This window comes from Oncorhynchus keta, chromosome 23 (genome assembly GCF_023373465.1).
Source record: "Oncorhynchus keta strain PuntledgeMale-10-30-2019 chromosome 23, Oket_V2, whole genome shotgun sequence".
Taxonomy (NCBI): Eukaryota; Metazoa; Chordata; class Actinopteri; order Salmoniformes; family Salmonidae; genus Oncorhynchus; species Oncorhynchus keta.
The window spans coordinates 20,654,299-20,674,781 of record NC_068443.1 but is presented as its reverse complement, the minus strand read 5'-3'; the positions used below and the strand labels follow the sequence as shown (position 1 = coordinate 20,674,781).

The window sequence follows — 20,483 nt, the reverse complement described above, 5'->3', positions numbered from 1 at the left end:
TTGGCTACTGAGAAGGGGGGAAATCTCATTATCAACCCTCACTAGGGATACTGTGCCTTCTGCTATAGGAGTAAAGTGGATATAATTACTTGTTTTATCATATTGCCTTCATTATACAGAATGTTTCAAATGCTAACCTATTTACCATGAGTAGCTAATCATTCTCATGTTGGATAATGGAATAGGACATGTTCTATTGACAGCAAAATACATACGAATGAAAAGGATTGTTTAGTCTATATCGTTGACACAATAGAGTACAGTTGCCAGGTAGAGTTTCAGTATCCGATGTTGCCTTCTTAACATTGATATCATTGAATGTAGTGGTGGTAACTGGCTTTTTATGAATCATGTCCACCTAGGCAACACTCCCCCATGTGAACTCCCCTGCCTGTCTATCTGTCTCCACCACATCCTAGTGAGTAAGAGGAGCTCCAATCAGTACTCATCACAACCCTGCCTGGTCCTAGGCCCGTGTTCACAAAATGTCCCAGAAAACAAAACTTGGTCCTAAATCAGTACTCCTGTTTTGAGGCGCTTTATAAATATGGGCCCTGGTCTCTCCTATCCTTTCCTCGAGTCCTACCTCAGCATGTCATCATCATACTACAGACAGCCACAGCCAGGGCCACTCTACCCCTCTGCCTTTATCAGCTCACCCTTCCTGACACACAACAACAAGAGGATGCCTCACTTGCCTGCCTTCATGCCTTCAAGTAAACACAGTCCAGATTTTGGCCTTCACTTGTTCACTTCAAAGCTGCAGCATGCTGATAACAAAGCAGTGGCCTGGAGTGTCCCTCTCCTCCCCCTCCTCCCCCCTCCTGCAGTGAGGATGGCTGGTGGCTAGGACAGATACACACAGGGGTGTGAGCAGGAGAAGGGAAGGGAGTGGGGGGAAGGGAGGTGTGAAGGGCCTTTTGACAGCCACAGCACCTGCTGCTTCACCACCACCAGCCGTAGAAGACACAGCCATTTGTCTTGGCTGACCAGGGAAGATAGCCCAGACCTGGGATTAGTAGGAGGACTCAGTGGGGAGGCGTGGAGGTTTGGGCGTTGATGGGTCAGGAGAATGTGTTTCCTCTCCTGTGTTCAGCCTGCCCTGCCAGTCCCTCTGTCGTCTTAGTGGAACATTCCTGTTATCTGTGGCAAGTAGTGCGACTGTTGTGGGATGATGACGTGTCCCCAGTTTCTACAAGCCCTCGTGTGTCTATCGTCTCCACTTCTGTACTCATTGTAGTGACACAGTGGAAGAAAAATCATGTCTAATTGATAAAGATCTCCAATGATCCCTGGTTACAGACAGGGAAATGAACAGGCTCAGTTAAGAGGCTCAAATTAGTATTCATCAGAAAGTCATTACCTTTATCATTCCAAATGGCACTTGTTGTTGGCCATAAAGCCCAAGTTTATTCTACATCATTCTACGTCTTCCCCAAATCCCTTATCAGAGTCTGTTTTCTCTGCAGCTCACGACACAGCTTGATCAGGTTCCGTTCGGGTCAGGGCAGTGGAATGAGAGAGCAGTGATGCAGAGACAACAGACCAGGCCAGACCACGTCATCTCTTCTCAAATCCTCAAAGGTTGTGCTAGGCCCAGGAATGCAGCAATGACAAGAGAATATTTATGGCAGTCGAGATTGTGACCACTAACTGAAAAGGCAAACTCTCTCTTGGAAGTTTCTTGCAAAATGCCATTGTGATGTTGATGCACTGTTTATAAGTGTTGTAATTGCAACATATCCACTTGTAGAACAGAAATATGTAACCCCCCCACCCCTTTAGTTTGTTATAGTAGAAACATAAGAGTGCTGCAACTCTCCACTTTTCTTAGGAAACAGGATAATAGCAATTACAGTAAAAGCTCTGCTCTCTAGTAATACTAATATGATTAGGTCTAATTAAGTTTCTCTGTAGAGGCATCTGCCTAATATTTTTAACCTGACTAATAACTTGTTGTACTGCATTATATGTGTTACTGTACATGCAATACATTTATTCAGATATTCTATTTGTTATGCATGTCCTTGTAACCCTTTTGAAAAACAAATAATGACTAACTCATTCTGAGTGAAGTATTTGTTGCAATTGAAAAAGTTTGTGAAAACGCACAGTTCACAATCAAAGAAACTTAAAGGCGTGTATCTACATCTACAATTGTATTATACTATACCATGTACACTATCCTATAGCATCTAATTGCTTTCCAAGTAAAAATCACCTTGAATGCATGATGAGTTGTGTTGTCATGTGCTGCTGCCTTGCTATGTCCTTGTCTTAGGTCTCTCTTTGTGTAGTGTTGTCTCTTTGTCGTGATGTGTGTTTTGTCCTATATATACATATATATTTATTTTTTTCGTACATTTTTTTTTTTTCAATAATTTATTTAGGTCTTTTGCTTTTTGGTAGGACGTCATTGTAAACAACAATTAGTTCCTAACTGACTTGCCTAGTTAAATAAAGGTTAAATAAAATAAAATAAAATACACATTACCTGTGATTATGTTGTTCCTGAAGAAGTGTGGCCATCTGGTTCATGGTGCATGAATCCTGCGAAGCCAAGCCCCACTAGAAGCAGCTTCTCAGGAGGTATCTGTCCTGTTGGGACTTGTCTGCTCAACACAATGCCCAGAGTCTGTATAATAGTAGTAGTATTTAGTATTTATTGGGATCTGTTGGGTGTAACCCTAGATAGCAAGCTGTCATGGTCAAAACATAGACTAAATGGTTGATCAAATGCGACGAGGTCTGTCCATGAGAAGGCGTTTCTCTGCTTTCTTGACATCTCAGTCGACCAGGCAGGTCGTACAGGCCCTATTTCTGTCGCACCTGGACTACTGCCCAGTAGTGTGGTCATATGCGGCAAAGAGGGATGTAGATAACTTGCAGTTGGTCCAGAGGAGAGCAACACATATTGCATTAAGAATGTCAGTAACCAGCCTGGTCTCATAGACTAGACATTGCAAATTAGTATGAGATGTTACGTTTGGTATGGTTACATAAGGCAGGTGGTTACTTAAAGCAAAATGAAAGTAGTGGTTAGTCGGGATGTCTGGGTGGGTGTATAACTCAAACGTCTAGCAACCTGAGGCTTGCAAGTTCGAATCTCATCATGGGCAACTTTAGCATTTTAGCAAATTAGAAAACATTCAATTACTTACTACTTTTTAGCTACTTTGCAACTACTTAGCATGTCAGCTAACCCTTCCCTTAACCCTAACCTTAACCCTTTAACCTAACTCCTAAACTTAACCCTAACCATAACCCATAGCCTAGCTAACGTTAGCCAGCTAGCCACCTCGATAGAATTCCTGCCACCTAGATAGACAAATTCGTGACATGATTCATTTTGTAAATTTGTTACATACAGTGCATAAAGGTGAAATAAAAAAAATAAAAAATAACATTTGTTACGTTATGGCCTTATTCTAAAATTGATTAAATTGTTGTTGTTTTTTTGCAAATGTAAAAAAAAAAGAAGAGAAATATCACATTTACAAAAGTATTCAGACCCTTTACTTACTTTGTTGAAGCACCTTTAGCAGCGATTACAGCCTCAAGCCTTCTTGGGTATGATGCTACAAGCTTGCACACCTGTATTTGGAGAGTTTCTCCCATTCTTCTCTGCAGATCATCTCAAGCTCTGTCAGGTTGGATGGGGTGCGTTGCTGCACAGCTATTTTCAGGTCTCTCCAGAGATGTTCGATCGGGTTCAAGTCCGGGCTCTGGCTGGGCCACTCAAGGACATTCAGAGACTTGTCCCAAAGCCACTCCTGCATTGCCTTGACTGTGTGCTTCGGGGTTGTTGTCCTATTTGAAGGTAAATCTTCGCCCCAGTCTGAGGTCCTGAGTGCTCTGGAGTAGGTTTTCATTAAGGATCTCTCTGTACTTTTCCCCATTCATCTTTCCCTATATCCTCACCAGTCTCCCAGGCTCTGATGCTGAAAAACATCCTCACACCATGATGCTGCCACCACCATGCTTCACCGCAGGGACGGTATTGGCCAAGTGATGAGCAGTGCCTGTTTTCCTCCAGACATGACCATTTGCATTAAAGCCAAAGAGTTCAATCTTGTTTTCATCAGACCAGAGAATCATGTTTCTCATGGTCTTAGAGTCCTTTAGATGCCTTTTGGCAAACTTCAAGTGTACCTTTTACTGAGGAGTGGCTTCCATCTGGCCATTTTACCATAAAGGCCTGATTGGTGGAGTGCTGCAGAGATGGTTGTCCTTCTGAAAGGTTCTCCCATCTTCACAGAGGAACTCTGGAGCTCTGTCAGATTGACCATTGGGTTCTTGGTCACCTCCCTGACCAACACCCTTCTCACCTGATTGCTCAGTTTGTCCGGGTGGCCAGCTCTAGGAAGAGTCTTGGTACAGTGCCTTGCGAAAGTATTCGGCCCCCTTGAACTTTGCGACCTTTTGCCACATTTCAGGCTTCAAACATAAAGATATAAAACTGTATTTTTGTGTGAAGAATCAACAACAAGTGGGACACAATCATGAAGTGGAATGACATTTATTGGATATTTCAAACTTTTTTAACAAATCAAAAACTGAAAAATTGGGCGTGCAAAATTATTCAGCCCCTTTAAGTTAATACTTTGTAGCGCCCCATTTTGCTGCAATTACAGCTGTAAGTCGCTTGGGGTATGTCACTATCAGTTTTTCACATCGAGAGACTGAAATTTTTTCCCATTCCTCCTTGCAAAACAGCTCGAGCTCACTGAGGTTGGATGGAGAGCATTTGTGAACAGCAGTTTTCAGTTCTTTCCACAGATTCTCGATTGGATTCAGGTCTGGACTTTGACTTGGCCATTCTAACACCTGGATATGTTTATTTTTGAACCATTCCATTGTAGATTTTGCTTTATGTTTTGGATCATTGTCTTGTTGGAAGACAAATCTCCGTCCCAGTCTCAGGTCTTTTGCAGACTCCATCAGGTTTTCTTCCAGAATGGTCCTGTATTTGGCTCCATCCATCTTCCCATCAATTTTAACCATCTTCCCTGTCCCTGCTGAAGAAAAGCAGGCCCAAACCATGATGCTGCCACCACCATGTTTGACAGTGGGGATTGTGTATTCAGGGTGATGAGCTGTGTTGCTTTTACGCCAAACATAACGTTTTGCATTGTTGCCAAAAAGTTCAATTTTGGTTTCATCTGACCAGAGGACCTTCTTCCACATGTTTGGTGTGTCTCCCAGGTGGCTTGTGGCAAACTTTAAACAACACTTTTTATGGATATCTTTAAGAAATGGCTTTCTTCTTGCCACTCTTCCATAAAGGCCAGATTTGTGCAATATACGACTGATTGTTGTCCTATGGACAGAGTGTCCCACCTCAGCTGTAGATCTCTGCAGTTCATCCAGAGTGATCATGGGCCTCTTGGCTGCATCTCTGATCATTCTTCTCCTTGTATGAGCTGAAAGTTTAGAGGGACGGCCAGGTCTTGGTAGATTTGCAGTGGTCTGATACTCCTTCCATTTCAATATTATTGCTTGCACAGTGCTCCTTGGGATGTTTAAAGCTTGGGAAATCTTTTTGTATCCAAATCCGGCTTTAAACTTCTTCACAACAGTATCTCGGACCTGCCTGGTGTGTTCCTTGTTCTTCATGATGCTCTCTGCGCTTTTAAAATATCCAATAAATGTCGTTCCACTTCATGATTGTGTCCCACTTGTTGTTGATTCTTCACAAAAAAATACAGTTTTATATCTTTATGTTTGAAGCCTGAAATGTGGCAAAAGGTCGCATGGTTCAAGGGGGCTGAATACTTTCGCAAGGCACTGTAGTTACAAACTTCTTCCACTTAAGAATGATGAAGGCCACTGTGTTCTTGGGGACCTTAAATGCTGCAGAAATCCTGTCTTGGAGCTCCACGTACAATTCCTTCGACTTCATGGCTTGGTTTTTGCTCTGACATGTACTGTCAACTGAGGGACCTTATATAGACAGGTCCCACAGTTGACCAATCAATTGAATTTACCACAGGTGGACTCCAATCAAGTTTTAGAAACATCTCAAGGATGATCAATGGAAACAGGATGCACCTGAGCTCTAACATTAATGGCACCTGATCCAATTCTGAGGTCCAATGATTTCATGCTGGTCTCCAGGGCTGGCGATTCTCAAGCCCCTGCCACATTCTGTTTCACTATTTACCCATTCAGTCAAGAGAGGTCATGCTGTAATATTGTTGTCTCTGAACAGATGTTCTTTGATGTTGGTACCTTGGAATTGCCCGGGAAGCCAGGGACTGGGAACTATTCCCAGGGGACCTCCCATGGGGTTTGATCCTGTTACTTCTATAGACTAGCAAGCCAGGGACTGGGAACTATTCCCAGGGGACCTCCCATGGGGTTTGATCCTGTTACTTCTATAGACTAGCAAGCGTCAATCTGCCAAACTCCATTTCCGTCAGGAAATTTTATCCATATCCAAATGTCTACTTAAACAATTATAAATTGCCCACCGTTCATATGCTATGCTGTGTTTGAAAAGCTTTAGGAACTGTTTAGCCTCGCTATGATAGCTTATGACATTCAGTTACCTTTTGCAAACAAATATCTCAAGGTAACATTAGCTAATTCTGAATCAAAATCTAAACACATTTTTGCTGCCCAATGTTTTGTAAATTGTAGTTGTGCATTCTGTTGCTGTGGAATGGAGAACCACTTAGTAAGCGGCTAGTGGCCAGGCAGCCAGGCATCCAGGCTGTTCTCCCTAGCTCTGATTCATTATAATTAGATCACTGGCTCGGCCTCCCTCCCCTCCCTCCCTGGGGATGCTCTCACACACTCCACCGTTCCCCAGCTACACTCCTGTACCCCTGTCACTGTATGACCAGGTTTGTGTTCAAGCAGCTACCCACATAATCAGCGCTAAAAATAATGATGATGGACGCAGAGATGTTTTTTATTTTTATTTATTTATTTCACCTTTATTTAACCAGGTAGGCCAGTTGAGAACAAGTTCTCATTTACAACTGCGACCTGGCCAAGATAAAGCAAAACAGTGCGACACACAACAACACAGAGTTAAACATGGAATAAACAAACGTACAGTCAATGACAAAATATAAAAATTCTATATACTGTGTGTGCAAATGATGTAAGATTAGGGAGGTAAGGCAAGAAATAGGCCGTAGTGGCGAAGTAATTACAATTGAGCAATTAAACACTGGAGTGATAGATGTGCAGAAGATGAATTTGCAAGTGGAGATACTACGTTCAATGTGCTTGGAAATAATGTGTATTGCTTCACCGCAGAGGCAGACGGGTGAAAACACTTCAAGAATAGTTTTCACTAAATTATTGTTCACATTGGCAGTTTTGAAGTGACTCCAATGAATTTTTTCTTCAGATTTGATTACAATCTGTTATTTTGCCTGCAGTCTGAACAGCCAAAAAGCAACATGAAATCAGATATTTCATTCCACATTTCAAACCACCTCCGTAGGTGGTTCGAAATCAGATACAAATCTCATTCCTGGCCATGCGACTTTTTCTGAAAGGTCAAATCTGATTTATTTGCCCTAAAGTGGGTTTTAGACTGTTATTTGGTATATCTTGTTACTTGCTAGTTACTCTGTTGACAGTTTGACAAGAACATGTGGTAGCTAACTAGCTTGTTCATTGTTTACAAACAAATTAGATAATGTGCTAGAAAGCTAAACCGCTACCTAGCTAGATAGTTGACTGCTGTGGCTAGACAAAAATAACTCATTTTGAAAGTTGGATCATCTTATCCTTTAAGGCTTTAAAAGTGTTCTTATACTTTGATTTTGAACATTCAAAGCAAATGGGAAACGTCCATGGCAGGCATTGTTGTCACCTTAGCTTGCTACAGAACTTCTGAGTTGAGGAAGCACAAGCACCACCACCAATCAGTTTACACCACTGCACACACACCTGTCGTTACATTGCCAACTAGCGTAGCCATGTCAGCAAATAACTGCTGCCTGAACACACACAAATCCAATTTGTCACTTGTAACTTGTTATTTTGTTGACTGCTGTGGCTAAAACATATCTGAAAAGAAAAACTGATTTAAGCATTAAGGCCTATAGAGTGAACAAGGCTTAAATAACCTGAAATCTTTTCATAAGAAACAGCAGAAGTAGTCTATAAACAATGTAGCATATGTATTGAGAGTAACATGGTTTATTTCTCACAATTTGTTTTCATTTCCCGTTTGGACATGAACTGATGCAATTATAGGGGTACAAGTCACAGCGGCTGGTGGTATAGTCCTCTGTGAGATCTGAACTGGCAAACACACATTTAGCAGGCATACTGTATCACCTATCTGTGGAGAACACATTATTGTAAAGCACCATGTAGCCTATCTAATGGGTCTGTCCGTATTCTAATAGTAGAGGTATACTGTGGAATGACCTCACTGCCAAACACCTTGATTGAAGTTGAATGAAGTTCACCTTGAAAGATCCCAGAATACACATTTCTGTGTGTCTTTTAATCTAAAAGTAAACATTATTAACTAAACACAATGAATAGTAATGAATCAGCTGATCTGGGTATTTTGTGCAGTTAGGATTTACTGTTGAGAGGGGATGGTAGCTGATATACTGCAGTCGAAGAACATGTCATTCTGATGAGATTCACTCTAATTAGTTAAGTGACATGTGATTCGGGTTGTCACAGTCACATGATCACATGATGGATCAGACCAATTTGTCAAGGTTGGGGGGGGTTACTGATGTTTGGCAAGTCTGTCTCACTGTAAGATATCAAACTCAGCACAGAAGCAGTGCAGGTTAAAAGATGGAAGCAGTCAGAACTTTTGTAATGAATGATTTAACAGTATTGTCAGATACATAATTCATTATGACATTTACCGTTTTGTCACCCTTTATTTAGCATAACTTTGTTCTGAACGAGTTCTGAATCATCTACATATGTCTCATAAAATGGTTATAAAGGCTTCAATAAGCCTTAATTAATAGTTGTAGTCTGTCTACGTTCAACCTGTTTAACATATAGAACTAAAATAGATGTAAGAATCCATCACAATCAATATCATTATTCAAACGCCACTACCAATCTAATCAATAGGCCTACAACATTGAAGAACAAGCCTTGGTTAACTTAGGGCATGTTTCAGCTCTGCCAAACACTCCAAGGCCACAGGGACATGTTGTTTACTGAAATGTTCTCTTTTCTTTCTGTAGTCATGAGATTTTGCGACTTGCACATCGAGGAGGAAATACAATCAACTAAGTATGATCACAGGACCTTCGACAGTTGACCTCTGTTCGAATGAAACTGCATCTTGGAAATATCAGAGTAGCCTCCTATTGAATGGAACAACATAGCATTGTTCGTCATCACTTCCAACTCTTCTTAGAGCTTCTGTAACGACATGTTGACCTAAATTATTCCTTGACCTGGTTGTAAGGGCATCCCTCCACTTTCACAATCATGGATGTACACATCAAGTTAAATGCAGATTAAATGTGTTTATTTGTTTGTTTCCCAAGTGTTTAGACACTCAGAGAAATTGCTCATACAGCCAAAATGCATAATAAGATTTTAAATGTTTTCACCTATTTGACAGCACTAACTTGATGTGTATGTGCACATTGAATAAAACTCTTTAACACCTAGCCTGCTACATTGCTGGAAGTTGAAGAGTCTGAGGCACCAAGGCTGTGTTTACACAGGCAGCCCAATTTGAGTCTTTTGACCAATCAAATTAGCCCTGAAAAAAAACTGATGTGAAAAGATCTGAAGTGATTGATCAAAAGACCCACAGAGCCCAATTATTATTTACATTTTTTCCAATAGTGGAAAAAATGTAAATAATAATTGGGCTCTGTGTAAACATAGCCCAAGACACGTTGACCACTTTCAGCAGAAATAATTTAAAACATGTATTGAAAAAAGCTATACATACAGTCAGTTGGAAGTAATAGTGCAATTTGATATGAAAGGGGGGCTGAATATAGTGATTTAGCCTCAGTTTTAATAGTTCTCATTAGAAAATGTAAATGTAAAAGGCAACTGAGAACGAGATTTGGGTCTTGGAGGTGTGCTTTGATTATGCGTGTTTTTCGTACGTCAGACACATTTGTACATTCACTCTGCCAAAACAATACACAGTTACAGTCACTCACCCTTCTAGATAACAGTCTAACCAGGTCTAACCAGGTCCGGTGTCTGGAAATAGCCTAGGCTTGCTATCAAGCTAGCCAACTTATTTAGCCAATTAGCTTCAACTGGCTGGTGTGCGACCATGACAAAGCTGGTTTGTTATTGGATAGCGTATCCGTGGGACTAGTTAGGGACCGTCAATATATTACACAATTTAAATGGGACAGTATTTTCATTTTGCACACCTTTCAGTTCTCTCATTAAAGGGATACTTCAGGATTTTGGTAATGAGGCCATTTATTTACTTCCCCAGAGTCATATGAACCCGTGGATACCATTGTTATGTCTCTGTGTCCAGTTTGAAGGAAGTTGAAGGTAGTTTCGTGAGCCAATGCTTACTAGCGTTTGGGCAATGACTGGAAGTCTATGGGTATCTGCTAGCAGATACCATAGACTTTCAGTCATTATGCTAACACTAGTTAACAATTGCTAACAATTGCTATAAGGCTAGTTGGTAACTCCCTTCAAACTGCACGCATAGGCATAAGAATAATATCCACAAGTTCATCTGACTCTGGGGAAGTAGATAAAGGGCCTCACTGACAAAACCAGAAGTATCATTTGAAATTATTTCAATATTTATATACACTGAATAAAAATATAAATTCAACATGCAACAATTTCAAAGCTGTTACTGAGATACAGTTCATATAAAGAAATCAGTCAATTGAAAACATTTACTAATCTATGGATTTCACATGACTGAGAAGACAGATGTGCATCTGTTAGTCACAGATACCTTTAAAAAAAGGTTGGGACGTGGTTCCGAAAACCAGTCAGTATCTGTTGTGATACTCATGCAGCTCAAAGATGCTCGATGGGTGACATGTCTAGCGATGCAGGCCAAGAACTGGGACATTTTCAACTTCCAGGAGTTGTGTACAGATCCTTGCGACATAGGGCTGTGCCTTATCATGCTGAAACATGACGTGATGGCGCCAGATGAATGGCACAACAATGGGCCACACGGTGTGTCTGCATTCAAATTGCTAACGATAAAATGCAATTGTGTTCGTTGTCCGTAGCTTATACCTGCCCATACCATAATCCCACTGCTAACATGGGTGACTGTTCACAACACTGCCATCTGCCCGGTACAGTTGAAACCGGGATTCATCCATGAAGAGCTCACTTCTCCAGTGCCAGTGGCCATCGAAGGTGAGCATTTGCCAACTGAAGTTGGTTGCAATGCTGAACTGCAGTCAGGTTAAGACCCTGGTGAGGACGATGAGCACGTAGATTAGATTACCTGAGACAGTTACAGACAGGTTGTGCAGAAATTATTTGGTTGTTCAAACCCACAGTTTTATCAGCTGTCCGAGTGGCTAGTCTTAGACAATCCCACAGGTGAAGAATGTGGATGTAGAGGTCCTGGGCTGGAGTGGTTACATGTGATCTGCGGTTGTGAGGCCGGTGGGACATCATTATGTGCACCTGCGCTTTATCATTAGGCTTACCTGGACTCCATCACTTCACTGATTACCTCACCTATATCTGTCACTCCCTTAGTTCCATTCCCCAGTCAGTATTGACTATGTGTTTCATGTCTGTATGCTACTCGTGTTTCTTGTATTGGTGCATGTTCCATTTATTATTAAACTCACCACCTGCACTTGCTTCCCGACTCCCAGCGTCCACGTTACAGTATGGAACATTTTTGGGATCTTTTATTTCAGGTCATGAAACTTAGGACTCTTTACATTTGGATTTACATGTGGATTTCATGTTTTTTTTTCAGTATATTAATTTCTTTCATTTACAGTTGGCTTGAGGTGGAAATGTATGTCATTGAAATGTGTAGCTATTGAAATGTAAAATATTGTCCCGTGTACATTGTGTAATTTACTGATGGTCCTTAACTAGGCCCATCAGGATATCCCAAGGCAAACCAAATTTAACATGGTCAGTGTGCTGGGTATGCAGCTGTGCTCTGAACTGATGATTACTTGGTTGCTGCCAGCTTTGGGCATGTGGACAGTACTGACATAAACCCAACCCAAGAAAAATTGTTACAATCCCTTCGTTCCGAGACGTAACCTTTTTTCCTAATAATATTTCAAATCTCAGTATTGAACAAGACTGACATTGTAACCAAAATTATCCTATTACCACATTGTAGTCAATTTTGACAATAGAATAAATGCTTCTGACTCATATCGATGCCACATAGGCTGTTTTCATCTAGATACGTTTTTTTTTGTTGCTCTTTAACAAGATGTGTGAGGTCTTTAAACAGGCCAGGGTAGCATCCCTGCAGGCGGGCGTAGGGAGTAACAGAGAATACACAATCAGGTCATTCTTCTGAGCCAGGGTTTGGAGAGGAGCTGGTAGATCACGCTGTGGCTGGCTGGACAATCAGGCCTCAGAGGACACCCTTAACTTTATTTGTTCCACTTGACGGTCACAGAGGAACCATACTCCTCAGTCACCATTAAGTCAGCAGGTTTCAAAGAATGTGCCCCCCTCACATCTCTCTGACCATCCCAAGCAGTCAGTGCCCTATGTGTGTGTCAGTGCTCTAGTTCTTGTGTCAGACATTCTGTGGTGTTTAATAGAGCATATGTTATAGGACAATGACATGGATTTGAATTGGGTAACCATATACTAGAACAAACAAATAAGAGTCCTGAATTTATTTTGAAAGCACCTCAAATCAAATGGATTCAACCGTGTCATGCAGAGTATGATTATGTCATTGTTTAAATCTTCAGGTTTGGTAATTATAGGGGAGAGTGGGGTAACTTGAGCCATTTTTTACATTCAGCATCACTCCATATTCTTTCTAACAAAGATATCTACATATATTTCAGGATGTTGTGTATCCCTGGAAATAATCCGAATTCATGTAAACATTACAGTTTTGAAAACATAGCTTGTCTAACAAGAGTGGTCTCTTGGCACTGCTTACTGTTCTGTACTGAATTAAATAATACTGCTAGCTTTTTAAAACCATGTCCATCTTTATTTCCAAAAAGCTTTTTTTGTGTTTTAATAATTTTAAGCATATTTTAACCCAGGCGTAACACCTAACAAACTCTTTGTACTTTTTAAAAACACTTTTAACATTGGACAGGCACTGTTGTTACCTCATATCTTGTCAATAATGCCTTGCATGGGAAGAAAACATTTCAATTGGCTCAACTTTCCCCAAGGCAAATATTTTGACTATATTAGCCCCCACAGCTACAAGGATGGTTGCCGCTCAGGTTATGGATGTGTCACTGCAACCTTAAAGGTCCTCAATGATGTCACCATTGCACTTGATTCTAAGCAATGTTGTGCTGCTATTTTTATTGACTTGGGCAAAGCTTTTGATACGGTTGTCACACCCTGACCATAGTTTGCTTTGTATGTTTCTATGTTTTGTTTGGTCAGGGTGTGATCTGAGTGGGCATTCTATGTTACATGTCTAGTTTGTTTATTTCTATGTTTGGCCTGATATGGTTCTCAATCAGAGGCAGGTGTTAGTCATCGTCTCTGATTGGGAACCATATTTAGGTAACCTGTTTGGTGTTGGGTTTTGTGGGTGATTGTTCCTGTCTCGGTGTTTGCACCAGATAGGGCTGGTTTGGGTTTTCACGGTTTGTTCATGTGTAGAGTCTTTATTAAAGAACCATGAATAGAAACCATGCTGCATTTTGGTCCGCCTCTCCTTCAACTCAAGAAAACCGTTACAACGGTAGACCATTCCATTCTTGTGGGCAGGCTAAGGAGTATTGGTGTCACTGAGGGGTCTTTGGCCTGGTTTACTAACTACCTCTCTCCATTAGTGCAGTGTATAAAGTCAGAACAAATGCTGTCTCAGCCACTGCCTGTCCCCAAGGATATACCCCAAGGCTCAATCCTAGGCCCCACTCTCTTCTCAATTTACATCAACAACATAGCTCAGGCAGCAGTAAGCTCTCTCAAGCATTTATATGCAGATGAAACAGTCTTATACTCAGCTGGCTCCTCCCCAGATAGATTTTGTGTTAAACGCTCTACAACAAAACTTTCTTAGTGTCCAACAAGCTTTCTCTGACCTTAAATTGGTTTTGAACACATCCAAAACAAAGGTCATGTGGTTTGGTAAGAAGAATGCCCCTCTCCCCACAGGTGTGATTACTACCTCTGAGGGTTTAGAGATTGAGGTAGTCACCTCATACAAGTACTTGGGAGTATGGGTAGACGGTACACTGTCCTTCTCTCAGCACATATCAAAGGTGCAGGCTAAAGTTAAATGTCGACTTGGTTTCCTCTATCGTAATCGCTCCTCTTTTACCCCAGCTGCCAAACTAACTCTGATTCAGATGACCATCGTACCCGTGCTAGATTATGGAGACGTAATTTATAGATCGGCAGGTAAGGGTGATCTCGAGCTGCTAGATGTTCTTTACCATACAGCCATCAGATTTGCCAACAATGCTCCTTAAAGGACACCTCACTGCACTCTATACTCCTCTGTAAACTGGTCGCAAGACCCACTGGTTGCTGCTTATTTATTAAACCCTCTTAGGCCTCACTCCCCCCTATCTAAGGTATCTACTGTAGCCCTCATCCTCAACACCCATTCTGACAGTCACATTCTGTTAAAGGTCCCCAAAGCACACACATCCCTGGGTCGCTCGTCTTTTCTGTTCGCTGCAGCTAGCGACTGGAATGAGCTGCAACAAACACACTGGACAGTTTTATCTCTTCATTCAAAGACTCAATCATGGACACTCTTACTGACAGTTGTGGCTGCTTTGCGTGATGTATTGTTGTCTCTACCTTCTTGCTCTTTGTGCTGTTGTCTGTACCCAATAATGTTTGTACCATGTTTTGTGCTGCTACCACGTTGTGCTGCTACCACATTGTGCTGCTGCCATGTTGTGTTGCTACCATGCTGTGTTGTCATGTGTTGCTGCCATGCTATGTTGTCGTCTAAGGTCTCTTTTAATGTAGTGTTGTGTTGTCTCTTTTGTCGTGATGTGTGGTTTGTCCTATATTTGAATTTAATTTATTTTTAATCCCAGCCCCCGTCCCCGCAGGAGGCCTTTTGCCTTTTTTGAATCCGTCATTGTAAATAAGAATTTGTGCTTAAATAAAGGTTCAATAAAAATACATAAAATAAAAGGATGCACTATCATGCTAGGTTGAGAACCTCAAATTGAAGACCCCAAATGATGTATCGTACAATCTTAAAATGATCTACTTTGGTTTAGATACATTCATCATGAATCCTGTGACACAATAAAATAATATATGCCATTTAGCAGACGCTTTTATCCAAAGCGACTTACAGTCATGTGTGCATACATTCTACGTATGGGTGGTCCCGGGAATCGAACCCACTACCCTGGCGTTACAAGCGCCATGCTCTACCAACTGAGCTACAGAAGGACCAAAATCATAGACTTGGTGAAAATATTTTTTTTAACCTAAATTGCTTACCACCTTTTCCATGTGGTTTCTTTTTTCACAGACTCCATGAAATGATGACCCCACCTACATCTTTGGTCAAATCATTCATTTTGTGTATGGTTTCCTAGCAACAAGGGTGGCTCAGATTACCCCACTCTCCCCTACACAACAGGATAATTACTGACATTAACAGTTTCCACCCCCCACAAATATTTGATTTCACACGTTACCATAATGGCCATATGCTGCAAACCTCTTCTTCTCCTCCTCCTACCACCACCACAGCTGCTACATTAAATATTCATGCCAGGATGAAAAGCATTGCATGTCCTTTTCACAGATGATAAATCAGCCAGGCTATTAATAATCATTGTAATAAAAATAAATGGTAGGCCCTATTTCACAAGAGAAGGAGATAGCAAGTTATGGAAATATTACATTGAAAATACAACAATGTACAATGCAGTGTGCATTAAGTAGAAAGAAACCATGCTTTTATCTTATGGTGGCATTTCGAGTATACCTAAGAGCAGCTGATTAATTAGTATTCATTGGGGACATATTCCTCGTATTCTCTCATATACACTATGTTACTGATATTTCAACATGAAATCAGGACTGTATTCCCCATAGCTATAAGATAATATTATGTGGTGTATGTCAGTGCCTGCACCTGCTTCTCTCACAGAGAGGTCTGACGTAAAAGCCTAGAGCCACCTGGTTCATACCTGATCCAATCAGAGGAGCCCAGGATAGCACCTGGAATAGCTTGATGATGACTCATAGTGTATGTATGGATTAAGAATCTACCTACAGGAAAGACCAGCTCATCAGCCCTTCAAAATTACCCAGGAAGGAGCACAAGTGTCTGTTTGTCAAGTCAGATCACTCGGGTCAGCAGCTTTTGGGAATTACAGAACACTAAAAAAGTCTGGCTTGTTAGAGAGAGTTCAGTGCAAATGGTATCCTTTTAGGTATTGTACTACTCAGCCTGGTTTCTCTCTAGGTTTCTTCCTAGGTTCCTGCCTTTCTAGGGAGTTTTTTCTTGCCACCATGCTTCTACATCTGCATTGCTTGCTGTTTGGGGGTTTAGGTTGGGTTTCTGTATAGCACTTTATGACATCTGCTAATGTAAAGGGGCTTTATAAATATATTTGATAGATTGATTGACTGTAAAAGATGTAGCCCGAGGAATTCGTTGGTGGCACACATCCCAGAATCCTTGGAGGTTGTCAAAGCAATAATGCAAATCTGGGAATTAAACTATTCAAGTGTCTCTGCAGTGATTGCTGTGAATTAAGCATTCAGTATTAGACATCAGTTTATGCATTAGCAGGAAGACAGATTCAATCAACACACTGGCTGAGAGCATTCACCACATGGTCAGACAGAGAGACAGACAGAACCCTGAGGGGTCCAGTTGATTGGCCAATTAGAATTACAATAGATAGCTGTCCACAAGACATCAGCTCTTCCATTTAAAAAGTCAAACTGGCTGCAGGCAGGAGAATGAAGGGCCGTGGGCCCTCAAAGGGTGTAACAAGTGAGTGTCGATCAATATAGCCAGCATGTGTTAAATTTCAAGTTTGTTTGGACAGGTTCACAAGGAGCAGGTCCAGCCTTGAGTCTGGGTTGAGTCACCCTTCGTTCTTTCTACACCTCCACCATGGAATGAAAGCATGAAAGCAGACTGGAGCAGGAGCCTGACTTCTGCTGTTGTATGTTTATCTTTGAAGCAGTTGGAAAGTTACCATATAAAGTTGTCTATGACTCCACAAAAAGGTTGTTACCATAGTAATGCCAGGCTTGTAGTTTCAGAGAAAGTAATACAAATATTTTAACTTGTATAGTGATAAAAATCTATGGTAATGACATGGTAATGACATGTGATACATGTGATTTAGTATATTTCTTTGACTACTAATCTCATGAAGTTAAATTAAGAAGACATTTTATAACACATTTTCTAGAATATCCAGCAAGTGCATGGCACCATGCCATGATGGATCCCTGATAACAAACTATTCACAGTCTTTGCACAGAAAAAGAAAATGAAGCATTACAAACATTTCATGAACCTTTATTTTAAAAAGCATCTTAAAAATAATCAAATCATTCATTCAGTATCACAATTCACACTGTCAAAAATACAATAATCTTATTCACACTTACATTCAAATATATAAAAATATAAATGCAACATATTTTTTTAGAAAAACTACATAATTGCCAAGGCGAAGTGAGTCACTTGATAAAAGTATTGCTATCTTGAGCAAAACAGTTGCTGTGTCATGATTGTGCAGGAATTGTAATACTTTCACCCTAAAAATACATCTTTGCACTTGTTCACTAAGTTATGATGGCTTCTAATATTTCATTGGCTGTGCACTGCTCTGTCTCTATCGTTTGTTTCCATAAACCATGTCCACTTGGAATAACTATGTGGTTTCTTAAGAAAATAAAAAGAATATGACATAAGCAGAAACATATCCTCTAAGAGAGATTGGTCAGAACATCAACATCTTTGAGAAGGCACATTATTTCATATCTCTCCACTTCCCAAATGCATGGGCGCAACTTTCCCTGGGGATGGGGGGACATGCATTTTTACCCCCTAGTTTTGTGATCCATGTATGTGATACAAAACGAGGCAACAGTGTGCTTATGGACCATGCAGATGCCTCCAAGCGGTCGGGTAGGCTGTTTGGAGTGTTTATCCGACTGGATAAAAAATATTGATAATTATGTCCCCCCCCCACTTCTAAAAACAGAGTTGCGCCCTGCCCAAAAGTACATGAAATGTACAGACAGACTGGCACATGGTATAACTAACATACTGTATAGTTCAACACTGATTGCAATAGGAGAAAAAAAACCTGCTTAAAATGAAAAGCACATGACAGAGAGTATTTGATTTTACACTGAAATTAAATGGATTGTCATTCAGGCAGTCAGTCAAAGAAAGTCTTGCATATTTGGTAACAAAGCCTCAGTATGTAATATCCCCTGAACAGTTATTGAGGACTGAAAAGTACCAGAGGTCTCTGGCGGTCTCCCATTCCAGCAGTCTCAATGTACTACACAACAACCAGATTCCTCATGCTTGTGCAGAAGAGACATTCTGGAGAAGGTTTTGGAACAGTTCTTGCATTGGTATTTTTTCACATCCGAATGGGTTTGTAGGTGTGCCCTGAGGTTGGACCTGTCCGCAAAAGCCCTACTGCAATGGGGGCAGGAGAAGGGCTTCTCTCCTGTCAGAGGGGAAAGGAGAAGAAATGTGTCAGTATTCACAGGCAGATAAGATATACAAAACAAACACAACTATCCACTCCACTAAACTGACATAGGCCTAATACTGTATGAACTATTTGCTCCATAATCAACTGTAATAACTTAACTAGAGCATGGATTTATACAGTTACGCTTATAGTGCACTGTAAAAGTTAGGAATCACTAGAGGAAAGCCAAATTCCTTCTTCCCTGACTTTATGTCAAGCATGAGATATGGCTTGACATAGGAGTAGGAATCTTTTAGGCAACTGAGTGAAGAGTATGAACCAGAACATGGAACAACACAAGCATGTCCCAAGTCTTGTAAAGTGGTGTGAAAACCCCTTCTTTAACATGAGTTACCACTTATCACATAACTGTTTTGACAGGCACATAGGGAATTTCAGCATTTCAACACTTTGCAATATGTATATGATAAATACATGTACAGTATGTTAAAACCCATTATCATAAATAATATATCCCATAAATTGCACAGTTATCCTAAATTGGAATAGCCCACCAAGCAGCTATCTTCAATATTTCCAAGTATAGGCTACAGTACAGTATGGCACTCAATCTTTAGTCACTCACCAGTGTGCGTTCTGATGTGTCCCTGAAGCAACCACGGTCTTGAGAAAGCTTTGCCACATATTTTACAGACACAAGGCAAAGTGTGAGTTCTGATGTGCATTTTTAGCGCTCCAAGACTGACGTACTCCTTTTCGCAGTATTTACAACTGAATGATTTCCTCGTCTGAGCGTCACAGTGCAGTTGCTTATGCTTCAGCAGTCCAGAATAAGTAGAGTACGACTTTTTACACAAACTACATTGGAATTTCTCTGCCTCCACTCTATGAGGGTCTGTTAGTTTGGTAAGCATCCGCTCGTCTTCATCGCTCCTGGGACTCTCAGAGCCGCTGTGGTCTTTGGATGAGGTGTCAGAGAGCGACGAGGGGTATCCAGAGATGGGAGACAGGTCACTTGAAAGCGGGGATAACGGCAAGCTGCTCGTAGTCCATACGGTGATAGGGTTGTAAACCACGGAGCTAAGGATCTCCGGTTGAGGGATGACTGGCAATGGAAGGCCCTTGTAGAGATACGGTGAAATAAATACTGAAAATGGAAATAAAGAAAGCATTCATTTAGGTGATTAAAAGTAATTTTACCTCACAGTAATAATAGGCCTATATATGTTAATTTATCATTTCCTTCAAAAAGAGCTGAATAACATCGCCTCACTGAATTGCACGGATTAGAAAGTTACAAAGTAACACCAACTTTGACATAGAGATACAATGCAACTACATATCAGGATAATGGCCTGACCGCAGTCAATTTGTAAACTTTGTAGCATGTCGGTGTAACCCATATATCGGTTGAGCGATTAATTTAGAAAAGGTTGTTGCTTACCTATAGGGCTTTCCAGCTCGCTATAATTTGGCTTCTTAGATGAGTTGAAATGTTTCTTGACAAGAAACGAGCGTGGCATCTTGGAAAAATAGATGGACTGAAAATGTGATATAAAACTTTTTTCGTAAATATAACGGTCCCCTCAGGGCGCGACAAATCACTGCAGAGACGGAAATCCTTATTGCATAGTCCAGTGAAGTGTCATCGTGTAGTGTAGAGAGCGCTGTTGTAACAGTACAGCAGGC

At 40.9% G+C, this 20,483-nt stretch overlaps 1 protein-coding gene across 1 annotated transcript; it reads right to left on the bottom strand.

Moving 5' to 3' along the window:
* Positions 1-17,619: 17,619 nt before the first annotated feature.
* LOC118401973 (zinc finger protein SNAI2-like) lies at positions 17,620-20,483 on the bottom strand. The gene is made up of 3 exons (XM_035799716.2): positions 20,239-20,483; positions 19,420-19,941; positions 17,620-18,806 (listed from the first exon to the last, which is right to left on the bottom strand). The coding sequence occupies exons 1-3, from the start codon at positions 20,315-20,317 to the stop codon at positions 18,625-18,627; spliced, it is 783 nt and encodes a 260-aa protein (XP_035655609.1). The 5' UTR covers positions 20,318-20,483; the 3' UTR covers positions 17,620-18,624.